The sequence below is a fragment of the Scleropages formosus genome, chromosome 1, assembly GCF_900964775.1.
Source record: "Scleropages formosus chromosome 1, fSclFor1.1, whole genome shotgun sequence".
Taxonomy (NCBI): domain Eukaryota; kingdom Metazoa; phylum Chordata; class Actinopteri; order Osteoglossiformes; family Osteoglossidae; genus Scleropages; species Scleropages formosus.
In genome coordinates this window covers 3,429,273-3,441,980 of record NC_041806.1, presented here as the reverse complement: position 1 = coordinate 3,441,980, position 12,708 = coordinate 3,429,273, and the positions used below count along the sequence as shown (strand labels likewise).

Here is a 12,708-nt window from a genome sequence, read left to right as displayed (position 1 = left end):
CTCCACCCCAGGGTCTTTCCGCAGCAACACCGCAAAAGTTATTAATAATTAATAAAACATAATTATCTGACCTCTCGTGAAAACAGGGAAAACGAAACGAGGTGCCCGAGCCTCGCGCGTCTGTGACGTTGAAGAAAAGGGTCAATAAAAAACATATTTGCAAGCACCATTTGCCATTTTTTTTTTAATATTCAGTACATTGGAAATATAATTAATAACTTATAAAAGAAAACAAGGAAAAATCAGTGAAAACAATGAACGCTTTTAGGTGTACACATCCGGCGTGCGGCTTCCTCGCTGAAAGAATTAAATACAAGTTTCTTTATTATTCGCAATACAAGTACATTTCATCATGCACTAAATGACGGTATTGACTGCACTGCGACGGCGGCCACACACGCTGCTGCTCCTTTTTGTCCATCGGAGCTGGGTTATATTCCGTTTGTGACACAGCAGGCCCACACACACACACACACATACACACACACAGAGGCTGTTGATAATAATCTGGCGAACATTGATTACAAATTACACTTTTCCCATCCACAGTCAGCTTTAATACTCGACACTGACCTTACTGAGACAGCCCTGCCCAGTTTCCCATGATCCCCCAGGCTCCATAGGCACTGCAGCTATGGAAGCATAGTGTCTCTACTACACAGCTGGCCTGGCGCAGTGACCTTGTCCAGAGGGTGTGTGTGTGTGTGTGTGTGTGTGTGGGGGGGGTGCTTGTTTGTGAACACTTGTGTGTTTGGGGACGAGAGGGTCAGACTCAGAGCAAAGAGGCAGGTGACACACAGATCTACATGGGCCCTGCCCTGGTGTCCCCCCCGCCACACACACACACACACACACACACACACACAAACTGCAGGCTTGGTGTTTATGCACTATTGACCACTGTGACAACAGCACATACCAGGGCTGGTTCTCACCGGTGCTGCTCAGGGGTGGGGATGGGGTGGGGGGTGCAGGGCTGGCGTCGGCTGGTAGAGAGGGGCCGGGGGACAAAAAGGTAGAAATGCTCTTCCGACAGAGAACCCGTTTTTACAGCGCTTCCACCGGCCTCTCCGGGTTAAAACAGGGTTTAAAAAAAAAAGAAAAATTGAGCCGAAAAAAGACGAGAAGGTATGAGGAACGGGGGCCGGGGGGGTGGGGGTTCACCACTTCCTATAAACGCCATTACCCTGAAAAGGAAAGAGAAGGTTTTGTTAAAATCCAGTCCTTTTCCATTCCCGCCTCTGCAGAAAGCTGTTACTGTGTTTTCACCGTGTTTCTTCAGTATTACAGCCTGGGTGTTATTACACACCTATTGGAGCCTCACCCTCAGGTCTCTTCCCAGACAGGACGCTGAGGGGTCCGGATGTAGCTGTGTAGCTGCGACAACGGGCGTGTGTGTGTGTGTGTGTGTGTGTGTGTGTGGAAGGCAAGGAGTTGCCAGCGAAGGTACGGAAGAGACAAAAACACGGTGAAACACAGCGGTTTTGTCACAGCGACGGGAGCAGCGATCCTGGGTGGCGCACGAGGGACCCGGAGGCACGGCGCGTTGCCGCGCTGCCAGGTGGTGAGCGGACAGGGAGCGAGAGCTATTATTACACACCAGCGAGGGGAACACGGCCTCGGGACACGAGTCACACGCATCCAAGGGTGCGGTCGACGGTGCGGCGGTAACGGCCATTTGCTTCGCAACGAAACGGTCAGGGTTCGAATCCCGACCGGCGCAGTAACACGCTTGATGAAGGTACTCGCCCTGAACCGACGCGGTTAAAAATTACCTTGCTGTTTAGACAGGTAAATCGCTGTAAGTGTGAGTCGCTTCGGAGAAAACTGTCGGATTAACGTCAGCTATTGCTGTAACGATGCGTGGGCCAGAATGAAAGAACGAGTTCCTTTCCTGCATCGTGCTGCTTATTATAATTCATAACAAAGATATTCAGCAAAATTTACTTTGCTTTTCTTCTGCTGAAAATGTGGGGGGAGGGGGGGGGGGACTCAACTATAACTGTAAAGAAACACATTAATAAGGAAATACATCCTATAATGCGTTTCCTTCAATAGATACTCTAATATTACATTTAAACTTCATTGTAATACTAAATATTTTAATAAATATACACACACACAATGTCTACATCAAGCGGGGTCGCAGCAAACCGGAGCCTAATCCAGCAACGCAGGGCGCAAGGCCGGAGGGGGAGGGGACACACTCAGGACGGGACGCCAGTCCATCACGAGGCACCCCAAATGGGACTCGAACCCCGGACCCACAGGAGAGCAGGACCCGGTTAAACTCGCCGCGCCACCGCACCCCATTAATACATATATGTACAGATAATTTAGTAAAGATCCATTTTTGGACAACCGCACGCAATGTCGGAAGGCAGTATTCATGTTCCGCTCGCTGTATGACGGGAGCGCCGGTGTGAGCAGGTGCAGGAGAGAACGCAGAAAAAGTGCATGTGATGCAAAAGGGGAACGGGACCTGCTGGGGGTTGTTGACACTGTCAATGTGGACAGGTGGAAGGCAGGGTGGGGGGGGTGGTGGTCCAGCAGGACTGGTAGGGGGAGGAGGAGGAGGTGTGTGTGGGGTGACAAGAGGGCAGGGGGCCGACGGGGCCGACGGGGAAGGGTACGTCCACCTACGCTGCTCGGCTGCGACACCCCGTGGGCCGTCTCCCCGGCGGCGCTGGTGGAGGCGCTGCTGCTGCTGGACGCGGGCGAGGCGGCGCTGGCCCGGGGGATCACCGTTTCGTAGGACAGAGGCTCCATCTGCGGAGGCAAGGTGCTGAATCAGCTGCGTAGATCTCGCGCGAGGACGGGACGGGACGCACGGTCACACACACAGGGACGGGACGCATTTGAAGCACTGCTGCGAGACCCCCTAGGTGTATGTGTGTGTGCATGCGTGGGGGGGGGTACATCCACTTACGTTCCCGCCACCCTTGGTGATCAGGGCCAGCTCGGTGGGTTGGTACACGGAGCTGCGCAGCTGTCCATTGTAGCCACTGTAGGGGGACACCGGCTTGTTGTGGCCTGAGTTGGGAGAGGAGACAGCAGGTCGACACGTCATAAACCCCAGGAAGTTCTCACCCTCCACCAGCCCCCGTTTACCAGTTTCACCTGTCTCAACCTCAGCGATCGCGGTCCTGTCTGGACCGTCCAAACCGCGTCCGCCGAGCGTCAGTTCACCTGCATCGTTTTCATTGATTTCTATTGTCTCCGCTCTTCTGTTTTTTTACTGAAGATTTAATTAACGCATAAACGCCGAGCATCACGTGTCTGGATGTTTTGCGCGTGAGCCTTTGTTAAGCGGACGGTGCGCAACGGTTCGAAAGAGCCGAACGACCACAGGTACGCAGACATGAGGTAATAACGTAGTTAATGGTTCAGATTTAAAGTCTGTTTAAATGTGATGCGACCTGCAGTCCCACTAATGGCTTCTAACGACTCTCCTTCGGAGAGAATATCTACAAAAAATGGCAACGTTTATAGAAACGCGTTGCGCCGGAACCCACGAGAAAGAGATGCGGGTCACTTTCACCAGAGGGCCGGAGAACCGTAACGTACACCGTCGCCCTCGGCCCGGTTCCCCCGCGGCCGGCGAGTCCGAGCGGACGGTTCCCATCACGAAAACACCGAGCGCCCTCTTCATCCGGACAGCCCTGGAGACTGTCGTTCGGAAAAGGGTTGGATTACAGGCAACTGAAGAAGCGCTTTTGTGTTTCGCCGTATTGTTGTGCGGCGGATTCGCTCGGCGGAAGGATTTCACGGCGAACGCGGCGCTACATTTGCATTCCAGGGAAAACCACGATCCCGTCACGAGATGAAGGGCTACGTGCTCCGTCACTGTCGTGACATTTCTCTTCGCACCAGTCCGTCCGGGTCAAGAACGTCCGATACGTGAACGGATAAGGACAGTGGGAGGGACGGGCAGTTCCAAACATCTGCCTCCCGCGTACGTTCTACCTCGGTTGGCTTTAGGAGATGCTGACGCAGCAAGGAGATTTTATGGAGTACGGTCAAGCGTTGGAGAACTCGTGTAGACAACGTGTTTGACGCTTAAAGCCATCCTCTAGGAGCACGGATAGAGCTTGGATGGGCCTCGGGTCGCATCTGAACCACGCGAACGGATCTTCAAATAAACCACACAAAGAGGTTTTGAAACCACTGACTCAACCAACGCTTGATTATTAAGCCCAACGAACAAGAAGGGCTGATTGGTCTCCTATCGTACGAAACCCAAGAGTCCCCCGTGACTCGCTGACGAGGAGCTCTCCGTACCGGCGGAGCCCTCTGGGAGCCCACTGTTGCTAATTACGATCGAATTAAATTCACGGAGCCGTTTCCATGGAGTCGCGGCAACGTCGGGTCAACACGGTCCCTCCTCAGAGGCAAACAAAGGCCACCGTCATGGTGACCGCTCCCTCAGCATTAAACCCGGACCTTATACACGTCGGTGAGAAGATCTCCCGGCGATCTGATCATTAAGGTTTCAGGATTTCTCCGCGATTCTGCAAGGTGCCGGGTAGTTGTCTCCACGACCGAGGCATGTTTTCGGACTCGAGGAAACTGCTGGCGGCGACAGGAGCCGCACAGACTAATTGCTGCCCGTGTCCAGCAATTGCAATGATAACCCTCTTGATTTTGCTGCTCTTGTCCTTCTCTGAACGCGGTGACCACCTGTCCACCTCCCACCATCCTGGTGCTTTCAGACTGGGGGGGTACCCTGAAAGTGAACAATGTTGCTTTTGACTGTTTTAACACACATCAAGCAGCCACCGAAGCCAAGGCGAGCCTTTTGCTTGTCGCCCAGCCTAATAATCACGGTAAAGCACAAAGGCAGACATCAGCCACGTGGACAGGAGGACACCGTGTCCATCCTGGCATCCGCAGGAAAGTCGGACGCCGCGTAGCGCGGACCGAATCCCCGATCTGAGCACCACGAGATTAAATTCCACCGAGCAAGCGTTTGTAAGCGAAATCCGGTACGGCCCTCTTTTTTCTGCCATTTCCGGAATTCTGCCAAATTTCTCTTCGGTTTTCTATCGGCCGCGTCCTGCGCTCCACTGTGCGACCCGCGCCTCTACAGAAACCCCTCTGATTTTCCACTGGACGAAGCATCAGCCAGGTGGGTTGCGCTCCTCCAGATCCCGGTCGCACAGCAACGGGTGCGCGCTTCCCGATGGGCCCACTGGAACGCTCACAAGCCGCTTTCCCTAATTAACCCCGTCAGGAAACGGTGCCCTTGAGCCGGACCCCGGGGGTCCCCTCCTTAGCATACATCCTGCCGCGAGTCGGCGGGCGGGAAACCGCGCGTGGCCGTTTTCCCCTTAGCCGTGCAGGACGGGACGCGGCCTGCTCAATGAACGAAGCGCGGCAGCTGATGCTTCGCGATGTCAGGTCTGTGGGAGACGTCACCGCAGGAAGAGTTCCCACGACGAAAGCCAGTGCGGGTAAAAATATAGCTAAAGATATAGACACTGCAGACAGGATGTATGCAAATTAAACTATAAGCGCACCGGTTGCGACGAATCATTGCGTGTCTGGTCTCCGACAGAGGTTCGTACCTGCATTGGGCTCATCCATAGAGAAAGCCTTGTTCTCCATGAACATGCTCTGTGAGCCCTGCTCCTTCAGGATGGTCTCGTAGCCCACGCCCCTGGTGGGGTACAGGTCTTCCCCGTAGACAGGCTGCGCCTTGCTCTCTTCGGTGAGCGAGCACACTTCGGGGATGGCGTGAAGGATGAGGAACACCCAAGCGTTGGACACCAAGGCAATGGCCAGCGTGGGGTCATCCCAAGCGGGGCTCCCTCTCTCCCGGTTCCCGTAGACGTACATGACGATCCACGCCACCCAGATGCCCACGGAGAACAAGCAGGCGACCAGGACGAAGGCCGCCCCCTTGCGCCACTCCCGGCGGCTGCCCGTCAGCCCGGGAACGGAGGCCGCCAGCGCTCCCAGCAGCAGCACCATGACGTAGATGAGCGCCATCGCAAAGTCCTGGTTGGCGATGCGGCACGGGACGGGCACGGCGGCGGTGCCGTTCGGCGGCGACCGCGCCACCGTGATCACCAGCCACTCCGTGTTGATGATCACCTCCACCAGCCACAGCGCCAGCGCCCCCAGGCACAGCGCCCAGCCCCAGGGCCCGCGGCCGAGGCGAGACAGAGCGCCCAGCCGCACGCCCTGCATCAGCAGGCATGCGAAGCAGCCGGCGAACAGCACGCCGAAGAGGAAGCGACGTGATGCGCAGGTGGCGAAGTCCCGGCCCACGATAAAGGCGAAGGTCAGGGCAAAAAGGCCCAGGGTGGATACGAGGAAGCCGGCCTGCAGTCCCACCGAGCTCCTGCGGCCGCCGTCGGTGGCGAACGGTAAACTGGCCAACAGGACGATCAGCATGAGCAGGGAGGTGACGACACCCGCCGCCGCGAACGCCTCCACCACGACGCCCCACACGGCACTCAGGTCGCACAGGTTGAAGTAGAGGGAGTCGACCGAGGAGCCGCAGCCATTCGGGGTGCTGTTGGAGCCCCGCGCCCCTGGGAGACAGGACAGGGGAGCCACGAGGGACAGCAGCAGGACGTGGAGGAGTTTCATGATGTCGTCTTCTGTCCCCAAGACCTGCGAGCAGAGACATAAGGACACGCGCGCACGTGTTACTACATCACCTTACTTCCGGATCGCTTATTTGCCGACTCGGCCCTTTTATCGAAAGGTACCCGAAACAAGCTAAGAGTAGCGCACGACGTCGTTACCGCGGTAGGAATTCGGCTAAATCCAAGCACGTTTTCTGTAAAGGGTGAGGGAGCCTCGTCGACCTCCTTGAAAAACCGTCCGGACGACGCGAGCGCCGAGCCTCACGGGGGGGAGAGAAACACATGTGATCTGTTTAAACATTCCCCGATGTTCACTTGCACAGAAGTTAAATATTCAAGGAGGGGCTAAAAATCTCTGTGGGGACGGAGGTCCGGCAAAGTCGTCTGCAAATCATTGACGGGACGTCGAAACGCGTATCGATTTTCCTTCTCTGCGGCGAAGGAGACTCGCGTGCGCTCGCAGGTACCGGGTGACGCGACGCGTCAGGGCGAGAGACAGAGATGGAGTAACGCGTCGCCATGGCGACGCATTGCTGGGGCGACGTGCGGGAAGCCCCTTTTCAAGTTCGGTCGTGGAGTCTTGCTGTCCTGTTGCCTTCACTTACTGCAGCGCAGGTCGAGTCCTCCTCCGCAGTAAAGTACCGTGTTAAGGAGAAACACTCGAGACCCGCGATGCCTCTGCTCCTTTGCGGCGATGCTCGTTCGACCATTGAGAAAAAATCTCGGAAACGTCATTTGCCTCCCAGCCCCCCCTTCCGTAAACTCCTGTTAATGTACAACCCAAATTCTGTTTCTCATTAACTTTCGGGACATAGGCTGATGACTGTAATTATTTGGTAAGGAAATGCTGTGGTTCCCACCAGAAGCTTCCGCTATAAATATATTGTTGACCCAAGTGTCTGACTTTCTTCTGATAGAAAAAAATTCACATCTGACCGGCAAAACAATTCCAATCCCGGAATCTCTGGACCCCCTTTTGCGACCGCTTAGTCCCGCGCCGGGGCCATTATGAAATATCGTCACCGTTGCGGTTCCGTTCGCGACACAGCAAAGACCGGAGAGGACTTTCTGGGAGAGACTGCACCTGGAAACCTTCCTCTTCCTGTCCTTGCACAGGCATTCTAGAACATTCCCAATAACAATCCAGGTGTCACAGATCGTCTGATCCAGGAATATGAGACACACGGCAGCATTTAGTTTCTCCCGTCCTTTGCGGGGTCGGGCCGCACGAGAGCAATTTCTTACATAACCGTATCGATTGAACCCCACGGCTGCTTTGGAGCCGCACTGGACACAGATACATGCGGTATTTCCGGACGCTTCCGCCTCGCACCGCGTTTTCCCCCCGAGCCACCGTCTCCTTGATCATGCCGTCAGCATACGAGCTGGTCGAATGTGGCCTTCTGACGCAGGAACCCGACATGTGAACGAGACTCGTCCCCAGGAGGAGACATAGAAACAGACCGCCTCTCAGAAAGGGGCCCTGCAACTTCTTCGGCGGTATCGTCAATAATTTTAGACGGCACTTCGCTTTGGAACCAGAAGATATTTCTTGGTGAAAAATTCCCAACGCGAAGGCAGAATGATAAACTATCGTGGGTATTCTCCGAAAACAAAACTCGTGAAAAAACAGGTAGGAAATTATATAGTTGATCAAACGACACAAGACTGAAAACTAACCCATCTGACGAAAAAAAAAAAAAACAGGCAGAATAATTCATCTCTGGGAAACATAATGTCGGTTCTTAAACAGAAACACTTAACTACCGCATTTACCATCAATACCATATTTAACTAAATGTTTAACTAACCCTAACCTACCGATTCTCAGTTTTGGCTCCGTGCGGTGGCATGAGCTCCCTCTGTTCCTCAGAGCTGCTGAATCCCTCCCAGCATTCAAGAAGGGTCTCAAACCCATCTCCTTGAGAACCCCTTCTCTCCCGATCGATACATGACTCCAACACCATCTGCTATGATTATCTACGTATTTGCTAATGAAATCATTTAAGAAAAGTTTTCTGAAAGGGATCTGAAGCAAGAATCTTGCTGAAGTTACTCTGAGAGTACTCATTGCGGGATTTAAACTCAAAACCTTCCGCTGAAAAGCTCAGCTCTTCTATAAACCGCCGCAGCACTTGTACTCCAATAAGCAGAGACAGCTGCAGCAAGAGAGGCGCCCGAAACGACAGCTGATTTGGATATCGATGACACCTCGTGCCTTTTTATAGATGCCACTGATCGAGAAGGAGGCAGCGGGTTTCCATGGTTACCTTGTCAATCAGAGCATAATACAAAGAGGAGCGCGGAGCAGCTGGCTGCGTTCATAATTACGCCAGATGGGCCTGCATGAAATACAGAGATGACATTTACGTCGTGGGTTTTGCGATAATTTGATCAATAAATTTTACCGGTGGCAGGTGGAGGATACAGGTGCATAGCTATGAAAAAAAATCTCACGTGACTGAACATGCTGCGGTAAAATAGCGAACTTGTACGACAAAAGCAGAAGTATTTCAGTAGCGGCAGAGGGCCGTCCTCCAGCGATGACGGGGAAGAAAGAAGCAGCGAATCGCTCCCCTTCTGCGGTTTTAATCCAGTTTGACGGGTCTGGTGTTCCGGCTCGAATTCAACGCAGCTGTCAACGATTCTGCGATTCCCACAGGTGTGGGGAAATTTACTCCACCGCAAAACGAGGCTGGGAAAAGCGCAACGTTACAGAGCTCCGGGCCTGGGACTCGCTGACGGTATTCAGCTGGTAGCAGTGATTTGAGTCATCAGTTTCCGCCGTCGGGTCCCGGGTTCGAATCCCCACTGCTGCTGTGGTACCCTTCATCATAGTACTTACCCTGGACCGATACAGTAAAATTACCTCGCCGGATAAATGCAAAATTCACCGCAAGGAGTTCACTGTACAAAACTAACATTGCAAGTTGTCTTGAACAAACAGGTCAAATAAACAAATGAATTCTAATAAAACGTTTACTGTTCTCAACCAACAGGCTTCATAAAATGGTACCGAAAACAGCTGGGGGGGGGGGGGTCTTTGCTGTCTCATAATTAAGAAAAGTTCCAATAAATAAAAGTAGCACAGCCGTGGTACCAAAAGGTCAGCGTCGCCACGGTTACAGGTCAACGACCGTGCGCTGGCACCACTAGATCAAACAAACATATGGATGATGTCAAGTATCTCTTTATAGCTCATCGATCATGAACGACAAATATGCAAAAAAACGACCACAAAATTGTCCCACAAGTCGTGTGGCATGAACTTTTGATCCTCTACGGTGAACAACACAGGTGCGTGATCCTTCCTCCTTCTGTTAAAACAGGCATATTTTAACGGGTCTGTAGAATTAATGTGTAGTGCGTTCATGTGTCCGGTGTATCCAGTGCATCCAGTGTGTCTGATCTGTCCGGTGTGTCCAGTGCGTCCGGTGCGTCCAGTGTGTCCGATGTATCCAGTGTGTCTAGTGTGTCCGGTGTGTCTGATGTGCTCGATGTGTCCAGTGTGTCCGGTGTGTCTGATGTACCCAGTGTGTCTAGTGTGTCTAGTGTGTCCCATGTGTCCGGTGTGTCCAGTCCATCCAGTGTGTCCGATGTGCCCAGCTTGTCCGATGTATCTGGTGTGTCTAGTGTGTTCAGTGTGTCCGGTGTGTCCGATGTATCCGGTGTGTCTAGTGTGTCTGATGTGTCCGGTGTGTCCAGTGCGTCCGGTGTGTCTGATGTACCCAGTGTGTCTAGTGTGCCCAGTGTGTCCGATGTATCCGGTGTGTCCGGTGTGTCTAGTGTGTCCGGTGTGTCTGGTGTGTCCAGTGCGTCCGGTGTGTCTGATGTGCCCAGTGTGTCCGGTGCGTCTAGTGTGTCAGATGTGTCCGGTGTATCCAGTCACCAGTGTGTCCGGTGCATTTAGTGTGTCAGATGTGTCCGGTGTGTCCGATGTGCCCGGTGTGTCTGATGTGTCCGGTGTGTCCCCCGAGCACTTTACTCACCTGAGATGTAGGTCACCTGCAAACCTCGAGCTGCTCCACACGCGCCCATATATATAGTATTTACCGCACATTACAGTTACACACAAGTTGAGTTCACTTTCCGAAAGATGGAAGGCACGCGCCGCTACTCGCGCCGCTTCTCTATTCCGTCACGCGCGCAGATTCGTTAATATATTGTTGTATCGCCGTAATAAACAGAGCAGCGACACGGAGGCGCTCGATCCTCCTCGGCAACAGCGACCCCGCGTCCGGGAAACGGCGCAAAGTCGGCAAACCCGCGTAAAACGGAGTATCTGGAGCGAAGGAAGGGTCAAGCCGGGACTCTTACCTGTCCACGTGTCCACGTGTCCAACACAACAGGTGAGTTCCTTGTGTCCTTTTCTTTTTTCCCTCGGCGGGGTGTGCAGGTGAACTCCGAGTGTCCCCACCCACCTACCCAGGTCCCAGCCAGGCGCAGCCTACAGGCTACAGTGCGCTGCACCCGAGTGAGTGAGTCGGTGTACTACTGTACTTTACTGTACTTTACCGCGGTGTCGCGCTCTACACTCTATACTCTATAACTCTACACTCGTCTATAATCCGCTTTATTCCGCTCCGCGTTCCTTCGTTCCCCTCAATTCCTGTCCAGTGCGCATGGACTCGATGGAGCTCGAGCTCCACCTTCGTCTCTCACTGCTGGAGATGTGCTCTGACTGTTTAGCACAACGTGTAGGTCCTCCTCCCTCCCTCCCACACACGCACACACACACACACACACACACACACACACTCTCTCTCTCTCTCTCTCTCTCCGAATTCAGCTTAAGCACTTTATTGACATCACAAATTTTCATACACTTTCACTACCAAAAAATTGGCTGAACAATCCCGTGGACATTTAAGAAAATATATTTTTTTATGATTATTGTTGTCGTTAATAGTAGCAATAATCATAGCAATAATAATAAGCAATGTAATAAAGTGTAACGTGTAAGTGTGTCAATAACTCGGAACACGACTGATTTCTGTGCACCTGCACACCTGTTCCTCACGGGTGGGCGGTTGGTCGGAACCCGTTGAGCGCCATCTGGGTGTTGGGTCACTGCGGTCAAGCGCTCTCGTACCACTCAATGGTGTGGGGGTTGGGGGTCACCGAGGGGCTGCTGCTGGCAGGGAATCGGGAACCGGTACAGCAGGTGGCGCAGTGGTTACAGCCTCTGTCCGAGGAGGTTGCAGGTTCAAATCCCACCTCCTGCCGTCGTTCCCTAGATGAAGGTACGGTACTTACCCTGAACCGATACGGTAAAAATTCGACGGCTCCGTAAATGATTGCGGGGAAGCGGGGGCCACAAGTCGCTTTGGAGGAAAGCGAGGGAAGCGGAACAGTTTATTCCCTCTGACCAAAGTCGCCAAATTGAGCCCTTTAGTGAATGTTAAGCGCAAGTGCGGTATTTCTCACACCAGAGAAGTGAAACATGAGGTCGCCTGGGAGAAGTTGTGTGCTCGACACCCCTGCCAACGTGCGCTGGGAAACTTGTGCTTCTGTTTTGTATATTCAAAGCACGCCAGAGCCCTGCTTGGTGCCTCGCTGCTGCTCCCTGGACAAGGCGGTCGAGGGCCACAACGGAGGTCCCGCAAGAGGCCGACTGCGCTCTTTGAGCTTTGCGCCATGTTTCGACCGTGCCGATCATTTGATAAAACAAAGAAAGTGACCACAGTCACCCGATCGTGGTATTTTCTCCTCCACAGCTCGAGATACTGCGTTCCTCCTCTTTCCTCCTTCCCATATTCTGAACATACTCTGTTTCCACCACCATTCTCACTTCAAAGTGTTTGAACCGCTTTACTGTCCTAACTGGCCTGTTGGTCCAGGTCACGATCCTATATTTCGTGTCTTTAGCACAGCAGCAGGCCCTGAAATAGCATTTTCTATTTTCACAAACTGTATATATGATGCTATTATTATATGTTATATATTATAAAGCTATGAAACAATGCATAATTATGATACTTTTGCTTGTTACTAATGTTTAATATTTCATATAGAGGCTGACAGGGGGTAATTGTGAATATTTTTGGCCTGCTCTCCTCATCCCTCAAGATCAATTCATAATAAAGCAAATGCACTCCATAAATAAATATAG

The 12,708-nt window shown here is 52.8% G+C and overlaps 1 protein-coding gene across 2 annotated transcripts; it reads right to left on the bottom strand.

Moving 5' to 3' along the window:
• Nucleotides 1–724: 724 nt before the first annotated feature.
• On the bottom strand, nucleotides 725–11,260 carry gprc5c (G protein-coupled receptor, class C, group 5, member C). Of its 2 annotated transcripts, none has more exons than XM_029250755.1 (5): nucleotides 10,914–11,260; nucleotides 5,568–6,621; nucleotides 2,930–3,033; nucleotides 2,644–2,769; nucleotides 725–1,187 (listed from the first exon to the last, which is right to left on the bottom strand). In XM_029250755.1, exons 2-5 carry the CDS (start codon nucleotides 6,595–6,597, stop codon nucleotides 1,161–1,163), a joined length of 1,287 nt encoding a protein of 428 aa, XP_029106588.1. In that variant the 5' UTR covers nucleotides 6,598–6,621; nucleotides 10,914–11,260; the 3' UTR covers nucleotides 725–1,160. The 2 variants fall into 2 exon arrangements, with proteins under 2 accessions (XP_029106588.1, XP_029106609.1); XM_029250776.1 differs by lacking the exon at nucleotides 10,914–11,260 and adding an exon at nucleotides 6,756–6,889.
• Between the last annotated feature and the right edge of the window lie 1,448 nt (nucleotides 11,261–12,708).

Excerpts from the sequence above, each read along its gene's own strand:
- gprc5c (XM_029250755.1), bottom strand. The coding sequence starts at position 6,597 with ATGAAACTCCTCCACGTCCTGCTGCTGTCCCTCGTGGCTCCCCTGTCC. Across the intron at positions 2,770-2,929 it reads TCACCAAGGGTGGCGGGAAC|ATGGAGCCTCTGTCCTACGA; the intron begins GTAAGTGGATGT and ends TTGCCTCCGCAG. Across the intron at positions 1,188-2,643 it reads GGGTGTCGCAGCCGAGCAGC|GGTAATGGCGTTTATAGGAA; the intron begins GTAGGTGGACGT and ends TTTCCTTTTCAG.